Source organism: Rhinatrema bivittatum, chromosome 1 (assembly GCF_901001135.1).
Source record: "Rhinatrema bivittatum chromosome 1, aRhiBiv1.1, whole genome shotgun sequence".
NCBI lineage: Eukaryota > Metazoa > Chordata > Amphibia > Gymnophiona > Rhinatrematidae > Rhinatrema > Rhinatrema bivittatum.
Genome location: NC_042615.1, coordinates 683,564,207 through 683,592,203, shown reverse-complemented (window position 1 = coordinate 683,592,203; position 27,997 = coordinate 683,564,207). Strand labels below are relative to the sequence as shown.

The window sequence follows — 27,997 nt, the reverse complement described above, 5'->3', positions numbered from 1 at the left end:
TTTGGCTTGGTCATGGCACCAAGGACCTTTTAAAGGTGATAGTGGCTGCGGCTCTCCACAAAGAAGGAATTCTGGTTCATCCGTTATTGGATGACTGGCTAATCTGAGCCATGTCGGATGTGGAGAGTCGGGTGGTATCGAACAGGGTGGTTCAGTTGCTGCAGAACCTGGGATAGGTAGTGAATTTGGCCAAGAGCAATCTGCAGCCATCTCAGGTTCTGGAGTATATTGGTATCTGGTTCGATATGGCTCAGGGCAAGGTGTTTCTTCCAGAGTCCTGCATTCAGAAGATCTGGGGGCAAATCTGAGCCCTGAGATCGGCGGTCTCTCCATTGGTGTGATTGTACCTACACACACTGGGATCATTGGTCTCGACAATAGAGGTGGTTCCTTGGGCACGTGCGCAAATGCATCCTCTGCAGAAGTCCCTTCTGGCCCGCTGGAATCCTCAGTCTCTGAGTACAATGTGACGTTGACCTTGCCACTGGAAGTGAGGCGACATTTGCTCTGGTGGTTACACCAGCACCATCTGGAGAAAGGAATGGAGTTGGAGACTCCTGATTGGTTGGTGATCCACTACAAATGTGAGTCTACAGGATTGGGGAGCTCACTGTCGGAAGCTAGTAGCTCAGGGACAGTGAGCTTCCAAAGAGGTATCTTGGTCTATCAACCAGATGGAAGCCTGAGCAATTCGACTAGCCTTACTGCAGTTAGAGGCTTGGTTGGTAGGAAAAGCGATGAAAGTGTAATGTCTGACAATGCAACAGCAGTGATCTACATAAATCATAAAGAGGGGACTCGGAGTCGGCAAGTCTCTCAGGAAATGGATCTCCTTCTTCCTTAGGCGGAACAGCATTTACTGGCATTGTCGGCTTCTTAAATAGCAGGGATCGACAATGTGTGTGTGGACTATCTTAGTTGTCACGAGTTGGATCCAGGAGAATGGGAATTGGTTCCTGTAGTGTTTCAACTCATCATGGAGCCATAAGGTTGGCCCTTTCTGGATCTGATGGCGAGTCGCAAGAACGCGAATGTGGATTGCTTTTACAGTCTGACCTGGCATGTTCTAGCCCTCAGAGTTGATGTGTTAGTTCAGTCTTGAACGAACGAAAAAAAGAGCGAAGAAGTCCCTAAAAAATTAATATCACAAAAAATTTAATAATTATTACAAAAAGCAAAAGAAAGAAAGAAAAAATAAAGTAAATCGCATAGAAATATTTATCCAGTAGTTCATAAGCAACACTTTTGAGTAACTCATACTGTTTTCCCTTTTTTGTGATATTAGTTCAGTCTTGGCCACGGGGCTGTAATCTGTCAATACAGAAGATAGCGCAGCATCCACGCTTGGTGCTCCTGGTGGCTCCGGATTGGCCATGCGGACTGTGGATCTCTGTCATCTAAGGGTGGAAGATCCTTGACAGCTCCCACTGCTTGGGGGGGGGGGGGGCAGGTATTTCAGGACAATCCGGAATGATTTTGTCTTTTGGTTTGGCCCTTGAGAGGAATTAGCTGTTGAACCGGGGGTATTCAGGTCCAGTGATGGAAACTCTTTTGCATGCGACAAAACTTTCAACCTCTTTGGCCTATATATGGGTCTGGCGGGTCTTTGAACATTGTCTTCCCGTTTCAGCATCTGTTCTTTTGATCTTGGAGTTTTTGCAGGAAGGGCTGAGTAAAGGTTTGGCTTTAAACAAGCTGAAGCTGCAGGTGGCTGTCATAGAGTGTTATTGGAGATGCATTAGGGGAGGCCCCTTTCTTCACATCCAGACGTGCCTAGATTTCTGAGGGGTGTGAAGCACCTTAGACCACCCCCCTCCCCCTTGTGTTACCCAGTGCCTTTGTGGGATCTGAATCTGGATCTCTCCTTTTTGGCAGGTTCGACCTTTCATCCTCTGCAGGGTATATCCTTGCAGTTGTTGACCCTGACGACGGTGTTTCTGGTTGCTATTTGTTCGGCGAATTGCAAGCTTTGTCCTGTAGAGAACTCTTTTTGGTTATCATGCCGGATAGAGTCCAGTTAAGGACCATAACTGCCTTTCTTCCGGAGGTGGTTTCAGATTTGAATCAGTCTGTTTTTCTGCCATCCTCAAATAGGGATTTGGATGGACAGGAATTCAGAAAATTGTGGCCTTTGGATTTGTGGCACATTTATTGCATTATCTGTAGGTTACCAATGTCTTTTGTAAGACAGATTGGCTCTTTCTCCTTCATTGTGGAGTGAAGGGGGAGGCAGTCTCTTGTGTCAGGGTGGCTCAGTGGATTAAGGAGATGGTGACAGCAGCATATGTGGATGGTGGGAAAGCGCTTCCGAAGCAGATAAGAGCACATTCGACCCAGGCACAGGTATTTTCCTGGGCAAAATTGCTTTGCTTTCTCTGGTGGTGATATTTAGAGCCACGATGTGGTCTTCCTTGCATATGTTTGCCAGATGCTATCGGTTAGATCTGGCTGCGCGGGAGGATTCGTCCTTTGCTAGGGCAGTGCGGCTTGGGCCTCAGGCAGCCTCTTGCCCTTCTGGGGAGTAGCTTTGGTTCATCCCACTGGTGTGGACTAGCTTGCCCGGATGAAGAGGAAGGTAAAATTACTTCCTATCTGATAATTTCCTTTCCTTGAAGTAGGGCAAGTCAGTTTACCATCCTGCTCTGGACTGCCTTGCAGCATTCGACAATCTTCTGTTGTGCGAGATCCTTATTAAGGAACATATTGTATGGCAAGGATCTCGCATGCGCATGGAATGGCGCTGTACCTGGTAAGTGGGTTTTGTTTTGCGATATTTGTTGTACAGTTTTCCTATGTGATTATTGTTGGCGGAGCTGAGTCCAGTGTTCCATAATGTTTTAAAAAAATAAAAAGAAATTGAATTATTATATAATGGAAGAACGTTCTGTTTTGAATAATGATTACTGGAGGATGCAATAATGTTTATTTATTTATTTTTATTTATTTATAGCTTTTATATACCAGCATTCGTATAACACATCATGTCGGTTTACAGGTAACTGAGAAAGGAAATTACAATGATCAATGGTAGAAGGATAGCTAGATAAAAGATAAAGGTAACTTTACAGTAGAGCGAATTATATATAATAAACGTTATTAAGTATGTACAATAGGAGGCAATGCAGGGATTGGGCGGGGAGGGAGGAGGCGCACAGGGGAAGGGGGGAGAAGGAGGGGATGTGTATGCAATGGAGAGCAATGGATGTGGTTTAGTGTCCACAGTTGGCTTTTGAAGAAAAAATACTGGCTGGCTGATGTCTGTGGTGAGCTATATGAGAGGGACGTCAGCGAGTCTTCGTTCTCAGTCTCCTTCTGCTGGTTGGAGTTCACAACCCACTAGTGTGATCTGGCTTGCCCTACTTTGAGGAAAGGAAATGAACATGTAAGAAGTAATTTCGCCTTAGTAGCATAGGATTTATTTATTGTTTTGGTACTTGCCAGGTACTGGTATCCTGGAATGGACACTGTTGGAAACAGGATGCTAGGCTTGATGGATCCTTGGTCTTTCCCAGTATGGCAGCTTCTTCTTTTCTTACACTTTGCCTTGCCTTAGATTCCCTTTTTTGCCCTGGTAATTTTTTAATGCTTTTTTTTGGAATTTCAGTTCACTTGGAAACAGCTGTGATTGGGGCTGCTGTGCCATGAACCTTTATTTGCGATTGCCTGGCGTTTAGCTCTATGTTTTTTTTAAGCTCCCTACCCCCCACCCCTTCTATCTAGCCCAGTGGTTCCCAACCCTGTCCTGGGGACCCCCCAGAAGCAGAAGATCGGTAAAACACCAAGGATTCGTTATTAGCATCTCACAGCACAATTCCCCTCATAAACCACATTAAAAAAATCACATTGAATAAACAAAAAGAAAAATGTGCAGCTGCTTATAATAAAAGGTTTTATTCTAAAAAGTGTAAAGATGTGAAAAAAAAATGTTTGGACAGGTCATAGCAATGAGGTCATAGCAATGAGGTCAGAAGAAAAAGGAATAGAACCAAGAAAGAGGCAAGTTAAGATTATGAATGTTCTAGGTGGTGCTGTTGCTTTAAGTCTGTCATCTATTCTTCTCATCAGTTATCATAGATTTAAACCTTTTTTAATATTTTTATTTCACTTTTATAATAGCTTACCCAAAATTATTTGAGTAGCATCATATTCAATGTTGTTGACATTCTTTTAAAACTATAGAATTTCTCTTTCTGTCTAAATAACCAATACAGGGCCTGGTTTATTAAGCTTCCTCCACCCCCTTTCCCCACCCAGACAGAGAGCAGGAGAAAAGCTGTAGTGAATCAGGCCCACGGTGTTTCCTTATTCCAGAGTGCGAGCAGGCCTGAAACCATATTTGTACAACTGCTCTAGCTTCTCATTTCAGAAGCCTGAAATAGTCTAGGTATACGGTAATCCCATTGCTGGTTTGTATTTTGTTACTGTAAAAGGTGATTTATTCAGAGAAGAATTTTTTTTTCTTTCTTTTTAGGAAGAAGGACCCTGCTGTCTGCTGCATATATTGACAGTAGCAAATGGGAAGAGAGAGAAAAAGATCCGCACAGCTTAGGTGGGTAACAAAAACCTGGCTTGCATAAGAGTAAAGTGTGCAGTTTACAGATAGCCTGCATAGTGTCACAGTCTCTGAGAGCATTTAATGTATGTACTTTGTAGCTGATTTTCAAACAGACTTGTTAGGTTATTCCTTTTTCAAAATTACCCCAGTGTAAAGAACCTGCACTAAAATTGCCCATATACCGTACTTTTCACTTGCCATTTCTGTGTGGGGGAGGAGTGAAGGTTAAAAAAAATGTGCATACATTTCCCCAAATACACCCACCGTTTTCCTCCCCTTATCTAAACTTGGCTCTGGGCATGCTTTCTCGCAGTTGGGGGGGGGGGAATACTTTAAGATTTACAGGGTCAGTCACAAAAGCTATAGGGGTACATATTCAAAACATAGCCGTTTATCTAAGTTAGCCGCATAGACCTACATAGTATATTCATCAGCATGGCTATGCTGCTGAATATCCCTGACTAAATTGTTATTTAGCTGGGTAAGTATTACCTGGCTAAGTTTAGATCTGCTAAGGAACAGGTCTAACTTAGCCTGGTAACTTAACTATCTAAGGCTGAATATAGCCTCTGAGCCGGATAACTTATCTGGCTAAGTATCGCCACCCTGTTATGCCTATTGCTTCCTCCAAGTTAGCTGGCTAATATCCGGTGGTCACTACTTAGCTGGTTAAGTTCGACTTTGCTGGCTAAGTTTCTTTTGAATATTGGCTTCATAGCAGCTAAGTCACATACGCAGTCACAATCCATTTTCTTCAAGTCCCGTTCAATGGATTCTTTGCTGGGGGGAGGAGGGTATCCTCCATGACCCAAGGCTTTTAAGCATATCAGTCACCAAGTGCAGGAATCGGAGGGACACTCGATTGGTGTTCCAGCATAAAATCTTTACTGAATCACTTCTGCAATAAAATTAATCTGACACAGAATACACTTTTCCGTTGATAAATCCAAAATCCAGAAATACATACTTGAATCGGCAACTGTGTGGAAGGCGTGGAAGGGAAGTTCTGGAAGCTAAATTTAGGCTGTTAGGTAGGAAGTTGAAATCCATGCTTGGGTGGGTAGGGAAGGAGAGTCGGATCGGGGGCAGAGAGTAAGATGGATGAGGGAGAGAATAAAAGACACTGTATTGAGCTATGGCAATACTCATTTCACCTTATAGCAAGTCGGGAGCCTTAGGGCCAGCAGATCCAGTGAGTTTAGGGTTGCAGCTGTTTTACACTGGGGTGCCGGCTAATCTATCATCAGGCAAACTGTGCCCTAAATTCTAATTTCATGCTCCTAGGCCCCCTGTTTTCACGGCGCTGGGCAGAGTGCCTGGTGATATCACTGCTGACCCTTTCTTCCCATTGGGGTTCACTGTACCATTCCTTTAGTTCACTGCCAATGATACATTCAGGCTGTCAAAACCAGAACTGTTTCTTAATATCCCAAAAGGAAAAAAAGAAATGTCCACGAAGCAGAGGCATTCCTTTAGTTACTTTTATTCTTAAACTTTCCTGGTGCCATCTCCATACAGGCAAATCTCAGCTTTATTGCCCCAGCAGCATTATAATTTTTCCAGAGCACATCATGGGCAAACATTTTTTGTGTTCAAACAAAACAGTTGTCATTTCAGCCCCCACTAGACCCTAGGGAGGGACTGATCAAGCTCCCAGCCGCTTTCATCAGCCTAACAGAATTAGGAGACCTTATCTAGTACAGCGTATTATTTGCTTCTTTGGGACACAAGAGTTTCACTGAGGCACCTTGTACCATTAACTTGAAGGAGTATCCATGCTACATAGCTAGCCCTGGCTTATAATGCCAAATACTTAATTACTGGGGACTGAGTTCATTTCAGTACCTTTCAACACGTTGCTTTATTAAGCAAGGGCTAACTTACCCCTCTGTAAAGGTCCCCAGGCAAGGTTAGTGATTTTAGGGAGAGGTTTTCCTACTCCGAGGCTTTACATTCCTACTTGCTAATTAGGAGGAGGTGATCTGCCCCTGTGCAACTCTCACATACAGCTTACTGACTAAGCCTGATCTTTTGCTTCTGTGTGTTTCACAAATACAGCTTTTTAATTGAAATACCATCCTATTCCTATGCATTTCCCCACTGTAGTTTATAAGCTGAGGAGAGGTTTACTCCTGGGCATCTCACAAAAACAGTTTTTTAATTCACATAAAACACTATTCCTATGCATTTCCCCACTGCAGTTTATAAGCTGTGGAGATGTTTACTCCTGGGCATGTCACCGAGTCTCTGTTTACTCATAATTCCAGTTTGTACGCTGCTGCCATTGTCCATATTCTCTTTACTGCTGAATTCATTAGAGCAGCAACCCAATTTGGGCAGGCCTTAGCACAACAAGCAACCTCAAGCTTCAACCAGGTTATAGCCTCACTAGCTTCTGCCTTGTCCATCATACTTCTGTGGCTTCCCTCATACACCTCTATAAAACCTTTCCTTTCATTTTCAGTTAATAGCAGTGTCCTTCTTAGGCAGCATGCCAAAAGAAAACTAAAACTTAACTTAAAAGTCATGCTGTGTAGAAAATCCTTTCTCAGGGTCCTCTTCACCTGAGTCTCCTCCCCTGGTGAGTCTGCTCAGTTGTTCCCCTGGTGGTGTTCTCCTAGCAGTGATCTCTCTTATGCAGCTCCAGCACTGCTCTCTGCATCAAAGGCAGGGGTGGAAGGAAATTAGAACCAAAAAGTTACCAATAAGGGCCCTGACCTCAGCAGTTAGAGTAACAGATGAGTATGAGAAAATAACTGTGAAAGCTTGCTGGGCAGACTGGATGGGCCATTTGGTCTTCTTCTGCCGTCATTTCTATGTTTCTATGATTTTTTTTCTTTACTGTTCTAGAAGCTTCTTATACTCTGCCTCACTCCTACCCTGAGCTTTGAAAATAGACCCCGCCCAGTCTTGAGTCAGGTATGCTGGCCTCCGGCTCAAGAGACTTGGCAGAGGTACCGTGGGAAATGTACAACTATTCTCTCTTTTCGGAGTGGAGTAGTAGCCTAGTGGTCAGAGAAATGGTCCCCGAACCAGGGGAGTCAGGGATTACTAAAGGCAAATTATCTCTCCCTCTGGAACAAATAAATGCAGTGAATAACCTTTTTTCTTTTACTTCTACCCAATTTTGTGCTGATCCTATGGTTTTAACTAGGGATTCCTGTGCAGGGACTAAGAAACAGATTGATGCATCACCAAACACCTTAAATCTATTGCATGTTTCAGCTGGTAACAGTTAATAAAGTGCTTCACAACCATGTCCTGATGACCCCATAACCAGTTGTGGTATCAGGGTTTTCACCAAGAATATGCATGATGCAAACTTGCATGTACCAGAGACCCAGTATGTGCAGATGTATGTCAGGCATATTTTTTGTGGATATTCTGAAAACTTAGCTGTCTATGGAGTCAGCAGGACAGGTTAGGGAAGCGCTGAGTTAATGAGAAAATCAATTTTTTGAAATACAGGTTCTTCAAAAATTCAGTATCCCTAGGTTTTAAGAAAAATGTATAATGCCAGTTCCTTTTTGGAGTGGTAGCATGCTCTCACTTGTCTCTCACTATTGAGGGCTTAGCTTACAAGCGTGGCATCCTGCTTTCACTTCACATTAAGTAACTGCAAGAAAAGGTCATAATTAGCTTCCTCTTTCTCATCTTGCTTCCCCTCTTCCCCCCCAAATACTTTGTCTGAATAAGAAAGGCAAAAGGGTGACAGAAAGCACAGATTCCAACTTTTTAGCATGTGGCACATTTAAAACTAATCAGAGAAAGTTCTTTTTCACGCAATGCAAAATTAAACTCTGGAATTTGTTGTCAGGGGATGTGGTTAGTGCAGTTAGTGTAGCTGGGTTTAAAAAAGGATTGGATAAGTTCTTGGAGGAGAAGTCCATTAACAGCTATTAATTAAGTTGACTTAGAAAATAGCCACTGCTATTACTACCGTAGCAACGGTAACATACCTACAGTACCTGAATGTAATCCACTTTGAAGTGCTGAAAAAAGTGCGAAAAAGCGGAATATAAATCTAAATAAATAAATAAACATGGGATAGACTTAGTTTTTGGGTACTTACCAGGTTCTTATGGTCTGGATTGGCCACTGTTGGAGACAGGATGCTGAGCTTGATGGACCCTTGGTCTGACCCAGTATGGCATGTTCTTATGGGTGCATGGACCTCTTCTTTCTTTCTTTATTTTTTTACATTAAAACAATACTCAACATTGATTTGTTTTTTTTTTTATGTTTTTGTTTCATTCATTTATTGGATTTATATTCCACACTTCCTAAACTCAGAGTGGATTACAGAGAGCAGTGACAATGGCAGTATACAGTGATTACAGCAGTGAAGACAGTGGTAATGCTGCAAAGAGCAACAGTGTGTGGTGGGATGACCGACATCAAGCAGAAGCAATGGAAAGGCAGAAGAGAAAGGAGCATCCGTTACATAATTACAGTACTTGTAGAGAGCAGTTAAGAAGTGACAGTGCAGTATGACATCGTGGGGAGCTAGCAACAAGGAAAAAAAAAAAAGGCACCGGTGAAATACTACAGCCAGCTAGTGTTGCATGGTTACATTAGTTACAGAGAGCAGCAGTAAAGTGATTACATCTACAAGGCAGCGTGGCATCGGAGATATCGTGGGAACACATTATAGTTATAGTGGCTGGGGGTGAGCAGAAGTGCAGGCAGGGAACTTGCAGGAAAAGCCAGAACTTCAGGAGTTTTCCGAAGCTCCTGAGGTTGTGATGGAGCATAATAAAAGTACATTTTTAAAGGAAAAAAACAAATTCTTAAAAGATTAACAAATCCATTAACAACCAAATCCAGCACTCTCTTTGCATGGTTTGGCGATAGTAGGCTCCCATAAAATTTAGTGTGAAAAAAAAAAGCAAGGAAATCCAAGTAAATGCCTAGATATTATCTGAGCAATAGATGGCAGTGTTGCCTCTGAGATGTAAAACTATAATTGGAAGCAAAGCTGTCTGGATATAGCTAAACAATGCTTTTTTTTTTTTCTTGCGATATCTTTATAATTACATTCTCTTTTTCAGTAGTGTAAGAAAATGGTTATTTACTGCTTTATTTCTGTACAGCAGAAAATAGCTCTAAACAAAGAGAGCTTCCAGAACGCTGTCACCCTTCAGGATCTGGCCAGCCAATGCATGGAGAAATGAACTCCTCTGTTCTTTTGAATAAGATGAATTGCATGAAACTATGGCTTTCCCCCCCCCCTCCCCATTTTAAATGGTTTATTTGTTAAAAAAAAAAAAAATGCAGCATGTACAAGACCACAACAAGAAACTGTCACACAGCATAGGAGGTTATAGATTACTTCAATTTATAGCAGTTTTGTTGACCTTTAGTAATTACAGACTTGTTCAGCAAAGACATTTCGCACATTCTGTGCCTATGGAAAAAAATCTGTATTGAATAAGGCCCTGCATATTTTTACAATTTGTGGCATTGAAAGAATGGCATTGGCCACCCCTGCAGCCCACTTATATGCTGATTGGATGCTTGCACGTTTCACTTCAAAGCCACGGTCTCATATGTTTCTTTTATTATCCAATGTGTTTTGCTTTAGTTCTTTGCACAAGAATTTCAGTTGGATGAGCTAAGTCTGTTGCACTAAGATCTGCAGCGTTCAATGAGAAACACAGAAAGTGGTGGTAGAAAACAAAATATTTGCTGTAATCCTCATAATGCCATCAAGTTAGAAAGTATCTGGGGTTCCATGTAAACTGTTTGTGCTCCGGGATCCAATCGAAGCTGGCTTGGATTACTATAATTAAATATATTTAGGTCTTTTTCCTTCTGCTTTGAGGGCCTTACAAACAACCCAGGAGTCAGCTGCACAGGTCCTTACAGGATCTCGTTATTATGATCTTATTATCTCTGTACTCTTTGCATTTCACTGGATATCGATGGCATGGAGAATAAGGTTTACAATTTTGTCACTAATTCATAAAGCCCCGCATAGCGAGGCACCACAGTACATGAGTTCAGTGTTGAAGAGATACAGATCAGAAAGAAACTTAAGGTCCACTGGTGGCTGCTCACGTGATGCACCCACGGTTCATTCGTTCAGTGAGGCTGGCAGTTGCGTGAAAGGTTGTTGACAGTAGCAGGCCTGATATTATGGAACTGGCTGCCCGACCCGCTTTGGAAAGAATCTCTTTTTTTGGAGATATTTAAAAAGGCCCGGAAAATGCCCCAAGTTAATGAAGCATTTTTTAATTGGGTTCCATAATTGTAGCAATGCTAGATTTTTTAGCCCTCAGTTGGGCAGGATGCTGATAAGTAGCTGATGTTTGAAAACCTAGCTAGCTGGCTGGCAAGATGTGGCTTTTTGTTGTCTTATCATGTATGTGATTTCATTTGCATTTTATCTGTGAATGTTTCTTTTGTAAGCCACTTGGAATACTGGATTTATGGGGCATAGACATTTTTAAAATAAACAAATCACTATTCAGTTTGTCCTAAGGAGAATTCTCTTTTGTGCTGCTGTAGTTACCTGAAGAGGTCTATCTGCTTCATTCATTTGACTTAAAAAGTAATGACTGGTTAAAGAATATGGAGCAATGTGACACTGCTGAATGTCTGGTACTCCTGGAAAAGAGGTTTTCCTCTTTGGGGGCGTAGATTCCAGAGTTGCTTTTCTTTTCTATGTTTCTGTAAGGATGGGGGATCTTTCTATTTATTTGAGCATTACGCTAGCACTCTAAACCAGGATTGTTTTCAAGTCCCCGCCCCAAGTAGCTTACAATCTCACTGGGTACCTGAGGCACGAGGAGATAAATTGGCATGCCCTAAGTCAAAGGCGTATCAGTTGGGAAAAGCAGAATTTGATTCCCAGCTCATTGCTCTTAGCCACCGGGCCCCTTGCTCCTGCCTTTTACAAGTCAGTGTGCTAAGAAAGATCTAAATGCTTTGAGTGGGGGAACATATTTCAAGGTTTGAAATCTGTGGTCACCAAGTTGTCATCGGTGACTTAGACTCGATGGCTGGTTAGGGAACATCCATATCCATATTCTGTTTGATCCCAATTTCCTTGCTGTATGTCATCTGCAGCATCACAGCAGGGAAGGAGGGAGGGAGAGAGAGAGAAGGCTGCATGGTTGGAGAGGTGTGGAGAAAGCAAATGAAGGGAGGGAAGGAGGAAGATGAACATTGGTGAGGGGGGATGTGCTGCTGAGAGAAGGTAGGGAGAGACGAGAGGGCTATGGATGGGAGCATTCCTGTCTCCATTGCACAGCAGTAGTACAAGTTGGTGAACAGAATTTTCTTGAGATCCAATACAGGTTTTGCTGAAATTTCATGCCCTGTTTTTTTTTTAAATCCAAAAAATTATTTTATTGAGGTTGGGTGCTGATGAAATGGACAATATGCATAGAAATTTTATATTTTTCTCTATTCAGCATACCAAATATTAATGAACACCTTAATTGTAAATTCTAGCATATAACTTAACTTTGCTTTCTAGGAAGAAGTATTTCCTGCCCAAATTTTAAATTAAGCTGCCTTTGTGTGCTTTTCCAGAAAAAAATGGAAATTAAATAAGCTGCCTGCTTGGTTCACCCTTTCTAAAGATACATTGTAATTGTCTGTGAAGGAGGTCAGAGGTCAATGTAAACATGAGCTAGGTCAGTGAAAATGTATTTCTTTTACTCCTGATGCCGCTTATCTACAGGGAAGCAATTGACAGATTACTGTTGGATAAGGAACAGCTGTTAAGTTTATTTGGTATGAGATTTTCAACACAAAAACATTGATTTATTACATGCTTTGTACTGATTGGCTGTAAAAAGACTACGGAGCAGATGATTAGAAATAGACCAGGATAAAAGAGAGAGGAGACAGAAAATCTATCCTAAAGCTTTCTCTCTCCTTGTGACTTCCTTTTGTATCCTGCTGCTGAAGAATGATTTCAGCCCAGTCATTTATGAAGTGTATCAGAAATCTGCATGCAGTGAGTGCCCCTGGAGAATCCCAGCTCACATCCCCCCCCCCCCCCACACACACACACACTTCCACGTGTGCCCCATCACTGGCTGTGCTCATTCTCTCATATCTCTCTGCCCATGCTGCTGAGGAGAGCCGAGAGGAACATTATACCCTGCGTGAGCCAGGGCGTACTGAGGGTTCACATGGCAGCCCCGCCCCCTCCTCCAGCAGGTTTCCTTTTCAAACAGGAAACTCGCTGGAGTAGGGAATTGAATGCGCACTGGCTCATAATCCTGCACAGAGTATAATGTTCCTCCTGGTTCTCCTCAACAGCCTCTGCACATCTTACCACCTCAAGGCCCCAGTCCTTCTAGTAAAGGCCCCCAAATCTGCCCCTTACTAGTAGATTTTGCTTTTAACTTTAATTACCAAGGTGATCTCAACAGACCCCGCTGTTATGGTGAGGTTAGTGTGAGTAGGTGTGCCACTGCCCAGTGTGTGGGCTTTGAATTAAAGCCCTGCACCAGTGTGATACAGGGGAGTAAGTGTCTCAGTCTTAGCCACCTAAGGGTTGGAGGAGTCTAGAGAGTAGAATTTTAGGAATTGGAGTCTGGATATCCATCTCTCCACAGAGTGGTGATACCAGTGGGCCTAACCTCTTCACAGGAAAGGTTCTGAGATTAAGGAGAAACAGAAATATTTCCTGTCTGGGGAAAGTGGTGGGTGCAGATTAGAAGAAGTCTTGGGAGAAGAGGTGAAGGAGGATGCCTCATCCATGCCTGTGAAGAATTTTGGGGATATTTGTGCCTAGAAAGATTTTTGTATTCATTGGAGGGTTTTTGGAGGAAAGAGACTACTGACCAAAAGAGTTCATGTGGCATTCCTGTCTGACATAGGAGTTTAGACAGAGGCTCATTTAAGGACCAGAAATTGGTGAGAGAAAAGAGGACAGCTACCTTACTGAACAGGTACTGGGGAAAGACTCAGGGGAGGAAGGGTCCCTGACCCAAGGAGCAGACTGGACCAAGAGAGGGTTGATAATGCTGAGAGAGACTGAAAATATTTTGTACCTTTTTAGACTTTTGTTATGTGGGGCTTTATTCACTAGTGTACCGGTATCTTTGGCCTTTGTGTTGCCGTTCTTCAATGCAGGTAAAAGACACTAAGAGCCCGATATTCAAAAAAATCTTAGCTGGATATCCATGCACATTCAGTCAAGCAGGTGGGGGAGGCATTGGCTATGGTGCCATTGAATATCCAGCTACGGTCAGCGGGCACCACTTAGCTGATAAGTGACTTATCCAGCTAAGTTTTTAGCAGGATAACCCGGGGGTGGGCAGGAGGCGTTCCGGTGAGGAGTTGAATGAGTCGAATAAGTTATCTGGCTAAATGTGGTTGGACTGCAGACCTGTCCTAAAGATAGCCAGATAAACTTATCTGGCTATCTTTAATATATCCTGCTAGTTAGCCGGATAAAGTTATCCGGCTAACTAGCTGAGCAGACACAGTGGCTGAAAATGGACCCCTAAGTTTTGTTTTTTTTTAACAGTCTTGGAATCTGAGTGGTGTTTCTTGATTTTGACTGGACTCATGAGTGGAGAACCCTTATAAGAATGTGACAACCCCCTGGTTGGCCACTAAATGGCCCTAGGTCCCTACCAGTGTCATCTAGCTAGAAAGAGATATCACTTGTCAGCACCTCCTACTGAAGCCGTCTGTAGTGGGCGGACCTTTGACTATAAAAGGGGCCTAGGAGAGCGATAGCTATGGCTTTTGAGTTCAGCTTTTAGAGGAGTGAGGAGCTCTTGGTGTGTTTCTTTGAGAGTGAGGCCTATTCCCCTCACTGCTCTATATTTTTAGAGGCCATTCCTTCCTAGGTACTATCTGCCTGTCTGGAGGTTGGTCTCAATGTAGAGGAAGAGATTTTTGTTAAGGTCTTGCTGATTTTTCTTAGAATTTCACAGTAGAGGAAAACCTAGTCATTTTGGTGAAGGCAGTTCCCCGGATCTGGAGGCAAGGGCCCAGAAGCCAGTCAGTCAGAACCCTGTCTAGGAGAGAGAGAGAGAGATCTGCAGTGGCAATGAATCCCCTTCAGAGAGGAATTTTTGAGCTTTTAGAAATTGAAAACCTTTTTCGTTGGTAGTAGTTTTTTTTGTCCACCCCTTCTGTCAAGGAGCTGAGCTTGCAAAGCATATTTGTACACTTTACTGTCAGACTCCCTCCTCCAGAGAGGTCCCAGCTATAAGGAAGAAGGTGAATAGTATTTGGAGACCCTCCATAAGATCTTCACCCCGGGACACAGGCACAGACTGAGAAAAAGGACAAAACCAACTGGGGGCTCAGGAGTTTTCTGTGTTCTAAGGGGACCCGCATGCAGAGTAGGTATTTTCCCCAGTACTGTATTTCTTACACACTCAGAGCAGGAGTGATAAGGCTTTTATAAGGGACCTGATTCAGAGATATTTACACAGCCGGAAGAAGACAATCAGCTGTAATTCCATTTATTCGTAATTGGACATTGATTAAACATTTACAGAATCAGTAAATTATTATGTGAACACCCAGCTCTGTGTCCAGTGACTTTTGTCCCTGCACCACCATAGCATCACAGACCACGGTGGGAATTACACCCATTACAGGGACCGGCACAGCACCACATGGGCCATAAGCATCCTCTTCCCCCTCTCCCCTCCCCCACAGAAAGGTCTCACACTTTGGGAGTTACCAGAGGGGAGAGAAATAGTGAAGAAAGCTACAGACAACTATAAATACCTTTCTGTGCCCTGGGAGAGCATAACCACTTCCAAGAAAAGGGTTACAAGAAGGTGCTACAACCCAAGAAAGAGATCTAGGCGTCATAGTGGATGACACATTGAAATCGTCGGTACAGTGTGCTGCAGCAGTCAAAAAACAAGACAGGGTCTTATACTAATTTTTGCTCTAAAAGATGCATTAGGGCTTATTTTCAGGGGATGTCTTATTTTTCCATGAACAACAATCTACATTTATTCTTGAACAAAAAAAAATCAACATTTATTCAAATATAGTCACATTCTGGAACATCATCATAACTCTCCAAACCCTGACCCTTCACCAAGAAAAGCAGACACCCCCAAAAGAATCGCACTCAAAAGAGCCCACGAGACCCAAAACAATAAGGATTAGCAAGTGCTGAGCTCTCACAAACAGATCAGGTAGTCCCTCTGGCATCACTCTACTCCCGAGCCCATTATATAGAGCGTTGTGGCTGCTTCCGGTCACCAGGGGGAGCCAACTGCCACACTTGGCTGCAGTGGAACACGGAAGAGAGCAGCTGGAATGCCAAGGGACCTGACAGCACGCCTGTGACGGGAGTGACGCCAGCAGGACTACCCGATCTGTGTGTGAGAGCCCGGCACTTGCTAATCCTTATTGTTTTGGGTCTCGTGGGCTCTTTTGAGTGTGATTCTTTTGGGGGTGTCTGCTTTTCTTGGTGAAGGGTCAGGGTTTGGAGAGTTATGATGATGTTCCAGAATGTGACTATATTTGAATAAATGTTGATTTTTTTTTGTTCAAGAATAAATGTAGATTGTTGTTCATGGGAAAATAAGACATCCCCTGAAAATAAGCCCTAATGCATCTTTTAGAGCAAAAATTAGTATAAGACCCTGTCTTGTTTTCGGGGAAACATGGTAGGAGGAGCTCAGAAATCTAGATGTTCTCTCACTCCATCTGCTGCTAGGGGTTGCAAAACCCTGGCTGGAATGGTCTAGTGGCACGAAAAGGAAAGAGGCATGTTTATCCCCTACCGGTAAAAGCTCCCCCTATACACCCTAACATTCTTTTGGCTCTCAGCTTGTCATATTCTTTTGCTGCCTTGAGGTGATCAGATTCGATCATCCTGAGGTTACTGTCCTGTTTGTTCAAATCGGTACCTCTCCCTACCCCCCCTACCCAATCAATTAAGCACTGTGCCTAAAGTCCATGACTTTTTTGCATTTATTTTAACATGCTGAATTTGTAATCATTCCTTGAGCTTTCTTAGATCAAATTCGTGAAAGATGGATTAATTTCTGGATTGTGATCCAGAATCTGTGGCACAATCTGAGTATTTTTGGATTGCAGATCTATTTTTTTTTTTCATTCACAAGAACTATTTGGTATTTTTCAATCTGAATTAAAAACTAAAGTCCCAAGTGAATTATTCTACTTAGTTTGTTGGCTGTGAAAGCTGGATTGAATCAGAAAGCCTTGCTTTCAACGGAGCCCTGGAAACACAGGGAAGGAAAATGATTTTCTCACAGTCACAGAGAGTGGAAGTGACAGAGGAGAATTTGAAATTCACAATCCAGGACGTCTACTGAGCCGTACTCTAGCACTCTAACCACTAAGCTGCCACTCCATTCTGGATCAAGCATGGGTAAAAAATACAGAGAACAATTTTCAAAGGCATTTAATGGGTAACTATGGCGTTGCCTGGCTAGATTCTTGTGTTAGAAAAGATTGGTAAAAACACCCGGACTTTCACAGTGCGCTTACTTTTAGCTGGATTAAAAGGAAGTATTTGCAGGGGTGTTTTAAGTCAGGGCAATAAACAGCATACATATATTTTGAATTTTGAAATGCACGCATGTTTTTGCACCAGTTCTGCCATCCACAGACGTTACAGGCACAAACAAGTATGGGCACTTTGTCCACACAAAATAGTGTCCATAAGGAGGAATCATACAGTGGTGAGTAGAAGTATGGAGTAGCATAAGTAAGCCTGTGGTAATAATATCAATTTTTGGAGTCAGAGTATGCATTTCAGTTAATGTTTAGTTACTTTATGTGAACTGTGTCATAATATGGATGCATTTTGATTGTCTTTACAGCTGAATTAGCGGCTCTGATGGACAGAACATATGAAAGAAAGCTTCCTGTTAGTTCTTTGACAATTGCACAGGTAAGGAATATGAACTTTGAATAGATACTTTGTCAAACAATTTCTAAAATTCCAGATACAGTAAATCATCTGGCTCACCTTTATCCACATGTTTAATCTCACCTTTGAAAAAAAGTAGCAAATTTGTGAGACAACACTTCCCTTGGCCTAATAATATGGGCAGCCAGGACTCATTGGCCCACTCCCTCAGCTCCTTTTCCAAAAATAGACCCAACCCTGAATAATACAGCCAACAACTGACTGGGATGTCAAAAAGGCCGCAGCTTCTTAACATAGTAATTAGTCCTGGGGGAATTCTGCGCTGCTGTGGAGCACAGAAATTGTGCAGAATTGCCAAATTTTGCGCAGAAAATGGCAAAGGAGACCCCAGCATGCTGCAAACATAGCGTGCGAAGATGAAGGCCCCAGCACACCATTTTTATGCCCCCATGTGCTGTGGGACACACTCCGCTCTCGGCGAAGAGGAAGGTCCTGGCGCGCCGTTTGCAGGGAAGATGAAGGCCCCCATGTGCTGTGAACGGAAGAGAAATTTCCTGAAATCTAGGACTCAGTCTCACATGGTTTCTTAATAAATCTCTACAATTCAATATTTACATACCATGTTGGAAGATGATGCAAAATTTGCAGACTGTCTCTCTCTCAAGAAATGTGAGAAAAATCATTTTCTTATTTGAAAAGCAGGTAGCCAGCGCCAGGAACTACAAAGATTTATGTCAGTTAAAGTGTCTCTGTTAGTTTAAAGTTCTAACATCTAAGATTGACTTCAGCTACTATAATTAAATTAGTCAACCTAGCACAGATTACTTTTGAAAGGATTGCCTCAAACAGTTTATTAATTGAAGTAGTCTGCATTTCAGAAATGAAATCAAAGCAGCATCATTATTTAGAGACAAATCCTTTTTTCTGGTAGCCAGCTCCAGACTGAAGGGCTAGGGAATCTAGAAGTAAAGGTTTATGCCAACCGAATTGTCCCCAGTTAGTTTAAAACTTCTTAGAGAGGATAATTTTCAAAGGCGTTTCCACAGGTGAAATGCTGTGTTAGGTGTAGAAATGGCCTTTTACAAAATTGCCTACCTGACATGCAGGTAAATCTATGCATGCTTGTCCTGTGACGCTGGCCTCATATTCCCTTTCTTGTATATATCCATAAGTTGTACATATTTGTTGTGGTGCCTTGTTTCTTCCTTCTGTCATATTGTTAGTTGGAAAATGAAGATGTTCTTTCAGTGGAAACTGAAGTCTTATTTGAAAGGAAAGAAGGCACCCAATGCTCACAGAAACCTTATAACACTGCCAAATGTCATAACCGAAAGCTCTTTGTGCTGGGAGACTAGGTCACCAGAGGCATTAAATTGGGAACTCATTTTGAGGGAGGCATAATGGTGACATGCCTTACAGGATCCTCAGCTGATAGTAATGCAAACTAGATAGTCAATTAAAAAGAAAGTAAGGACTCTAAAATCAATGTTATCATCCATCTGGGGACCATGACATTTGCTAGAAACTGCATCCAAGCAGTAAAGAGAGATTTCCGGATTCTGAGGAAGCAGATGGGGCACCTGGTGAAGGCTGTTGCCTTTTCAGAAGTCTTACTTGTTCATGGAAAGGGGAATGAAAAGCTAAGCAGCATAAATAGCTTCAGTACAAGGCTGAAAACCCGGAGTAAAGAAGAAGCTTTTAGATATATGGAGGGCTGGGGCTGTGTATGGCGCAGTAAAATGCTATATGGTAAAGTTGGCCTACATCTGTCTGTGGCAGGAAAAATAATCCTAAGTGATACATTCAGATCATAAGGCATTTAAACTAGAGGATGGGATGGCAGAAGAAAGTTGGAATGTCGCCCCCAAGAAATACAGGAAGTGAGTGGAGAAATTAACAAACATCAGCTCAATATCCACTTTTAAACACAAGGGTAGAAAGGATGACCAGGAAGAGCAGCAATCCAAATGAGAAAAGCTGGAAAGCTATGAGAACAAATGCTCATTATCTGGGCAATAAAATTTCAGGTCTATAGGCCCTAAAGGTAAATGGGAACTTAGATATTGTTGCTATTACAGAGACATGGGTCACAGACTCTCATGAATGGCTATATGGCCATACCGGGCTATTACTTGTTGAGAAAGGATGGAGGAGACAAATGGGGAAGGAGTAGCTCTTTATGTCAAAAACAGTATCTGAGCAACTGAAATGCAGGGTGCATGGAGAAAGGAAGAAACACTCTGGGCTGTCTTAAAAAGAGGCGATGGCACGTCCATTTATATTGTTATTTATATGATTTATATTCCACTTTTCAGCTCTGAGGGCAGATGGAAATGAAGAAATGGGGTAATTGTAAACTGTAGATGTAATATTTCTGCATGGGCATAATCCGCACGGAGGAGCAGATAATACTCTTGATAGAAGGCATGCGGGTAACCGGCACATACCAGAAGTTACTACCTGAGCCCTTTGCAGGGCAGACTTGCTGGACCATTTGGGTCATTATCTGCTGTTATTTAATGTGTTATTAATTTCAGATACCTTTCAGCTTCTTTTAGTGTTTGCTTTGTGAGTCCAACAGTGACCAGTGGTGTGCTAGAACTGCTTCACTTAACTCATAGCAAAGGCGAAAAGAAAGACAGACTAATTCCCAGGTCCAAATGAGAGGGTGGAAGAAGCAGAGCAGTAGCACAGCACATAACCCTCTCTAGTATTAATGTGACATGGTTGGAAAGCCATTCGGCTGACACATCAGTTGACTCCCTTTGTAAAGAAACTGAAATTGAATCAAAACCGTGGTATGTTTATTTATCATTAAGTGTCCTAAATTGATTGAGTTTAGGTAATTTTGATACCGGATACAATAAATGAAACTTAGCAGTATGTTGTTTATTTCTTCGTTTTGTGGAGAGAGAGTTTAAAACATTTCCAGAGAATATATTGTTCTCTGCTTGTATAGTGACAACTTGTTCTTGAGCAGCTCTTTAAAGGAAATTTCCATAATGTCCAGCATTGCAGAAGAGATTTTTTATTTTTTAACAGTTCTTTACAAAGATTTGGTTTCAAGAGGATTTCCAGAGACCCAACAAGGTCCTTGTTGAGTTTGAGAAAATAGTCCAGATGTTGAATAGAGCTCAGTATTTCCTGGAAAGCCTATTTTTCCTTTCATTTTTATGACTTCTGGGGCTTATCTGCATTTATTTGTGGTTGATTTAAAAGTATTCATATTAGACTAATAAGATGTTATATAAAATGGCTAAATACATAAATATAAAAATAATAAGTAATGTTCCTTCTGCTTCCACTATAATAGTAGAGTCAAAGCTTTAGGACAATTCAGAGGACTAAGCAACTGTTCCTGCTCCATTTTGGAATCCAGGGAAAGGGCAGTCAGTGTTGCTGAGTTCACATTATTTCATTTGGCAGCAGAACTGCTGAAGTTAGACCATTCTCAGTATTTGATTCAGGGTCCATCCAAATTGCTGTCTGGTTTGTAAGTCAGAGAACTAGGAAATGAACCACAGGGATGCATAAGCTCTGTCTGTATTCATTCCAGTACAACCGGCGCATGCACAAATGATCTCATCAATAAAGATGGACATCTGTGTGCCCCAGTGAATTGGTGAACAGTTCATGCCTTAATATGGTTTGGAGAATAGTAAGCATATAATTCATACCTTCAGGCGTCTCTTGTGTTGGCTTGCAGACATTATTAACATATTAAATTCAGTCAGCAAAAGCTCACAAATGCAAAAAACCACATTTGGTAGGGAATAGGTATGTCTTAGAAAAATGGCACAATATGGTCATTTTTCTTTTCTTTAAAGACCAGCAGTTCACCTACTCATAGATGGATGAAGTCATTTGCCAACACGACATGCTTTTTCAGAACTTTCTAGCAAATGCTTTAGACCCTGCTGAGCATTTACCACTTTTCTTTGGCAGGCCTCAGGGTTTTATTTTTTTGTACTGCCCTGTCTTAATATTTTCAGGGGATTTTTCATCTCTCCTCTTAGGCAGGGCATGTCTTAGTGTCGATTTTTCTTCCCTTTTAATACAAAGGGGTTTTTTTTGACGTCTTAAGGTTTTATTTTATTTTAAATTGCCCCTGTTGGAAGGCTGCTCTTGCATCTTCTTCTGACATGCCTTCTGGTTGCTGTCACTTTTTCTTCTCAAATATATTTCTTCTTCCTTTGATTGAGCATCCTCTTTTTCTGAAAAGAGCATAGAAGATCAGTAGCTTCAATAAGTGCCTGGACTATGGTCAGAAGATGTCCATCACAATGCGTCATAAGACCTGCTATATGTGCCTAGATCAGGATTGTGATGTGTCCCTCTGCAGCATCTGTTCTAGGATGTTGCTAAAGGCCAACAAGTTCTTGTAGAAATACAGTCTCATGTGAAAGTACTCAAGAAGTCCATCACCACTGAGTTGGTATCAAAGAAGCATAAGGATCATAGAGCAGCGCCAATCGCTGGAGACTCAGAGCTGCTAAGGAATGCATTTACCCTCTAAGCCCAGAGAATGAGATGGGTCTCATGCTTCCAGCTTGCACTAAGCAATGGGCTCTGAGCATTCACACACATCTGAGGAGAAACAGCTCCAAGGGCCAATTGAAGGTGAATTTTCATCAGTATTGGTCTTCTTCTACACAGACAACTCAGAGCAGGACACTACTGAAATGTATTCTTCCACTTTTTCTCCCATACAGTATACTCACTGTACCAGTCTTCAGAGATTCAGCTTCGAGCTTTCAGTATACTTCGAGACAACCTGAAAGAAGACTTTCCTCTTGCTGACTCTCATGAGATCTTCAGATGAGCAAACTTTGAGGAGGAACTATGGTAGCAAGTGGCAGATGCAGTTGATCAGCACTTGAAGTGCTTTGGGTATCAGGCATCAACTGGTTCAATTCCACTCAGATTGTCAACTGAGTACTGTTTCCCCTAGGCTGCCAGGTGATCGAGATTCATCATCAAGCTTTGCGCATTGAGGTTTGATGTTGGCACTAAGCATGCAGAGCCACACTCAAAAGACTTCTGAGAGAGAAGCCTCTTTGGATGTTCATCAGTGATTGGTATCACTTTTTGTGTATTTATTTAGGATTTTTAATTGCTCCATCTAGAGAGCTCAGAACTATGTACAGTATGTTAAAAACAAAGTACCTAGCTTATGCAGAATACTGAGTGTTTAGTTAATCACATTCATATATTACACTTATGCATTCTATGTAACAGCTTTGCCCTGTTCCTGGCACGCTGCCTGTTCTTTGTAAACCGGTACGATGTGCTCACGGTTATCGGTATATAAAAAATGTCAAATAAATAAATAAATAAAATGTGCAATAATACAAATATATAATATAATCAGATTAACAAATATAAGTGAGCAAATATAAACTATTAAACAGCATATACCAAAAATGTATTCATAAAATAAATCTACTCAAAACACATAGTTAAATGTTAAGATACCCATGATCAGCAGTAGGCAAAAATTGCTCAGTAGTCTGCTAGTTACATTAGATGGGTAGCCAGTGACCTAAGTTTGAGCTTCCCAAGTTTTTCATGCTCTGATTTTATTCAGTCTATATTCTTTATTCTTTTAAAGATGAAATAAAACAGTAAATCATTTTCTGAAAGTAATTGTCTTGCAGATACATATCTTTTAACTTCCTGAACAAATATTTCAGGCCTTGTCCATGTAATACCTTAATAGTAAGAGTGATCATTTTAAATTGTGAACAAAAAGGCATCGAAAGCCAGTGAATATCGGCTGAAATAGGGCTGGTATGATTAGTTCATTTGTTTTCTATTGAAGAAACCAAAGAAGTGTATAATAAAAAAACAATATAAATACCATCGATAACCATCATCATTATAAAATAAATTCCTAAAAGATTGCTATCCTTGTTACAAATAAATCCAGAAATTCTGTAGTAAACTAGACTAAAATCTTACTTGAACACCTGTTGGGAAAGCCAAGTTTTTACATATTTTCTAAATTTTAAATAATTAGATTCCCGATAGAGCAACAATGGTAAATAATCCAAAATGATCTGTAAAACAACAACTTGAGATCATTCTTGCTGCCGCATTCCAGAGCATTTGATGCCCTTTAAAATATTTCAGAGGGTATGATTTAATGGAGTCTCCCATCGATGAGGACATATGAGTTTTCAGCAACTTTTTTTTTTAACTACATTTATATTCATTGATGTAATATAAGATCCTCAAATGAGACCACAGGTGATGCAGTTGAAACTTGCTGTTGATGAAGTTGCAGACTTTTACTTTTTTCCTCTCATACTTTCCTTTTGTGTTTGTGTGCACTTAAAGGTAAATTTTAAAAACGGCGCATGGGCGTCCATGTGTCTGATGGATGTGCCTGTTTTATAACATGCTTGAGTCGCTGCGCACATGTTATAAAATCGGCTACGCACACGCATGCCCAATTTTATATCAGCGCGCGCACAAGGGGGGAATTTTGTAATAAATGGGCGCTGACGCAACTAGGCCTTTCCCCAGTTCCCTCCCAGTCACTCCAATAAAGGAGAAGACAGGGAGGGAACTTCCCTAACCCTCTAGCTACCCTTGCTCCCTTTTCCTCTCTCTGCCACGACCCCTACACCCCCCCAAATAATCTTTTTTATGCAGAATTTACATGCTTTCTCGAGCAGAAGTAAGTTCCGCGCGCGCTTCACTGAGACAGCGCCTAATGGTGCTGTCTTGGCTGGCCCCCGCCCTGCCAAGACCTCACCCACGGCCCACCCCTTTTCAGTAACCCAGCTCTTTCACACGTACCGGAGATAGGTGTGTAGCTGGGCTGCTCTGAAAATGCGCTTGGCACATGCACATCTTCTGGTATTGATGTGCACCAGGTTTTATAAATTCGGCCGTTAGTTTCCAAGTTATGGCCTACCAAGTGACCGAGCTGCTTCCATCTGACCCTTGCCATGTCCTCCCAACTGTTGAAGTCTACCTTACAGATTTTAAAGTTGTATTTGAGGGTGTTCTTGAATCTGAGGTGTGGTCTTCCTTTGATCTGTATCCACTTTTCAGTTAGTCCATAGGGCATATGTTTGAGAATTCTGGTGTCCACCATCTTTATAATATGGCCTGCCCTCCAAATCTGAAATTTTACCACTATTCCCTCCACACTTGGAATTTGGCACCTTTCAAGGACTTCTCTGTTGGAGATTACCTCATATTGCAGACACTCCTCAGGGAACACTGTTGGAATTGCTTTAGTTGCCTGTGTCTTCGTTATAACATCCAGAATTCACATATGTACAACAGTGTGGATGCTACTTCTGGCTGGTACACTTTGATCTTAGAGAGTAGTCTTACCCCTCTTTCATGCCATAGACAATGATGGAGTCTGCCAAAGGAAGAACTTGCCTTGGCAATACATTGTATAATCTAATTGTCAATGTTTGTGGTGTTAGAAAGTATGCTTCAGAGATAGCAGAATTTGTCATTTGTGTTTGGTTGATGAAAATTGTAGGCTTGACTTAGGGAGCTGTCTGGTAAATGACCTCTTTTTCCTAGCCTGATAGTGAGCTCAAAGCATTTTGCTGCCTGGGCAAACCTGGCCAGTGAGTGGGCTATTAGTATACAGTCATCCACAAACAAGTCTGTGACCAATTATTCCACCACTTTGGAGCAAGCCTGAAGATGAATCAAGTTGAATAATCTTCTTCTTGATCGTAACTGATGTAAACACTCCAATCCATGTCCTGGAAGGAATCCAGCAACATCAAGGAAAAGACAGTAGAGAAGAGGATCGGCACCAGTTGCAACCTTGTTTTGTGCCATTTGAGACTAAGATGGATTTGAGAGAGAGATCAGTGAATACAGGGTTACAATAATATATAGGTAAAGTTATGGATAAAATAGCTGATTATGCAATTGTTCTAAACTGAACATTTGTTAAAATTGGAATTAGTCTTTGTTTATACCAGGCTTTTCTACAGATCTGCAACATAAGGATATCTAAGTCTAGATGAGGGTCAAAGATTACACCCACACTCTTGACTTTGATTTTAAGAGGGTGTGATAGAGTACATGACAGCCTCAGACTACCTTAAAGGACCGGCTCCAGCTAACTGGCCCGGTCCACCTTAAGACAGACAGGAAGGGGATCCTCAGTTGGGGGCGTTTCCCTGAGCCAAGGGATAAAAAGGTGAGGCCCTGAGAGAGAGATAGAGGCCCCTGGAAGATGAAGGAAGCTATAATCAAATGCTGTGTCTGTTTTGGACGTTTTCTTTTGCTTGTCAGTCTGCTGAGGTAAGCAGCCATTTTCTTCTGTTCTGTTATTCAATTCTGTAAATAAACTGTTGAAAAGCAGATCAGATTCCAGCCTGGTCTGTTCTCCAGCCTACCACAGTCCTAGACCGCTCCAAGGGTATCACAGAGGGATATTAAGCCTTTCAAGGCTGATCTCTAGTGCACTTGATTCTATATCTATCTTACCTAGAGAATCTTGGTTTTTGAGGCATTTAGTGACAGCTTTCTTAACCTTATTCCATTAGATGGCCCCTAGATAGTTACTAATGGTCTTAGCTGAGCTGAGTATCTGAAAGATAGTACATTTGAAGATCATCAACATATCATTGAGGCTTAAATCTAATGATCTTATGATCAGAACAGCATGTAAATGTTAAATAGTGTGAGGGTTTAATATTACCACTTGACCTCACACTTCAGATGGCTAGAAGAGGACAGCTTTTCTTTCCACACACTACTGACTGTGCTCTATCAACCAGAACCACTGAATCATCTTCCCTCTGACACTGATGTCTCCATGAGCCTGGATAATAGGTTTGCATGGTCAATGTTGTCAGTCTGCTGTCAGGTCAAATAGAATCGACACAGAGGATCTACATGCATCCAGACAGACTCTTAAATCATTCACCAAGACTACCAGAGATGTTTCTATGCTAAAATCCATTCAAGAACCAAATTGGCATTGATCCAAGCAGTTATATGTGATCAGAAATAAATTTAGTTGGTTTAAAAAAAACCTCTCTATCATTTTTGCAAAGTGCAGAAGGTTAACCACTGGCTTGTAATTGTGAACCCTATTAGCATCTAAAGATGGCTTTTTTGAAATAGTGACTTAATCAGAGCATGTTTGAGAAGAAGCATTGAACAAAGTGGCATTGATGAGCAATTTTTGTTTTTCAATGATAGAAAGTATGCTGTAGCCATTTTGTAGTCTTTGATATGTCATGTTATGTTATATAATAAACCTTATCTACTTCTAGTTTAGACTTGAGCCAAAGGCTTTTAAAAAAGATGAATTTCTTGTTTCATTTTTCTTAGATCCTGATTGCACCATGAGGAGTACTCTTAAAATACTTCGGGAACTGTACTCTTGTAAAATTTGATTTGTAACTGATTGTTCATGCATTGCAATTAAGTAAGATAGACTACTGTAATCCTTTCTGCCAAGGGTTCCCAACCTTTTTGGCTGTGTGGACCCCTTATCAACTATCAAAATGTTCATGGACCCCCACTTCATCACGGACACACTCTGCCTCAGCCTGTCCCCACTAGTCTCCCTCTATATCCCCATTCTCTTGCCTGTCCCCACACCTCTCCCTTCTGCCCCCAGCCTTTCTGCTTCAATGTGTCTCTCCCCATCAGTATTGGCACCAATCCCTCTCTCTTCCCCATTATGCCCTCATGTCCCTTTCTCTCTTTCTTAGCTTGCACCCCCATGGACTCTGTCTTTTCAGCCTAACCCACCAGTGTCTGTATCCTCCCATGCTGACCCACAAGTGTCTCTCCAATCTGACCTACCAGCTTTTCTCTTCCCCTAGTCTTTCTTCATCTCATTCCGCTCCCTCCAGTCTTTTTCCCCCAGTCTGTCTCATCTGCCTCCAGCCTTTCCTGACCAATGTTTTTCCCTTCAGTACCCACCAGTCCCTTTCTATCCTATTAGCTTGTCCCCACTAGTGCATTTCTGTTCCAACTAGTGTCTGTTTCTCTCTCCCCCAAGTCTGGCTCGCTAGTATTTCTCTTCCCTCAGTCTTTCTCCATCTCAGCCCACCCCCATCAGTCTCTTTTCCCCAAGTCTGTCTCCTCCAGTTTGTCTTCTGCCCTAGCATTTCCCCACAATCTCTTCTCTTCCCTAGTCTGTACTCACCAGTCCCTTTCTCTCCCCATAGCTTGTCCCCACAAGTCTTTCCTCCCACCTTTTCCAAGCAGAGTTTCTCTTCCCCTACTAGCCTGACACACCAGGATCTTTCTTCACCAGCTTGATCTATCATTCTCTCCAGTCTGACCCATTAGTGTCTTTTTCCACTCAACCATACCCATCAGTGTGTGTGTGTATGTCTCTCCCCTCCCAGTCTGACCCACCAGTGGGTCTTTCTTCACCCAGCTTGACCGACCAGTCTCTCTGCCACCCTCACTTCTTCTACCCTGTGAATCTCCATGCTACCTGCCCACCCCATGGGGTGCCACAACACACTTCTCACCCACCCCACAATCCCCCATGGCACTCCCCCTGTCCCCACCTCACAAGTCCATATGACACTCTTTCCTGCTCTCCACCTCTACCTCTTGCATACTTTTCTTCTCAGCTG

General features: G+C 42.0%; 1 protein-coding gene across 1 annotated transcript in view; it reads left to right on the top strand.

Annotated features, from left to right (window-relative positions):
- MRPS27 (mitochondrial ribosomal protein S27) overlaps window positions 1-27,997 on the top strand; it is a 234,752-nt gene that overhangs the window by 8,358 nt on the left and 198,397 nt on the right. The window contains exons 2-3 of the mRNA XM_029574646.1: window positions 4,472-4,549; window positions 17,353-17,423. Coding sequence (XP_029430506.1) covers window positions 4,472-4,549; window positions 17,353-17,423 — 149 coding nt within the window. The remainder of the gene's footprint in view (window positions 1-4,471; window positions 4,550-17,352; window positions 17,424-27,997) is intronic.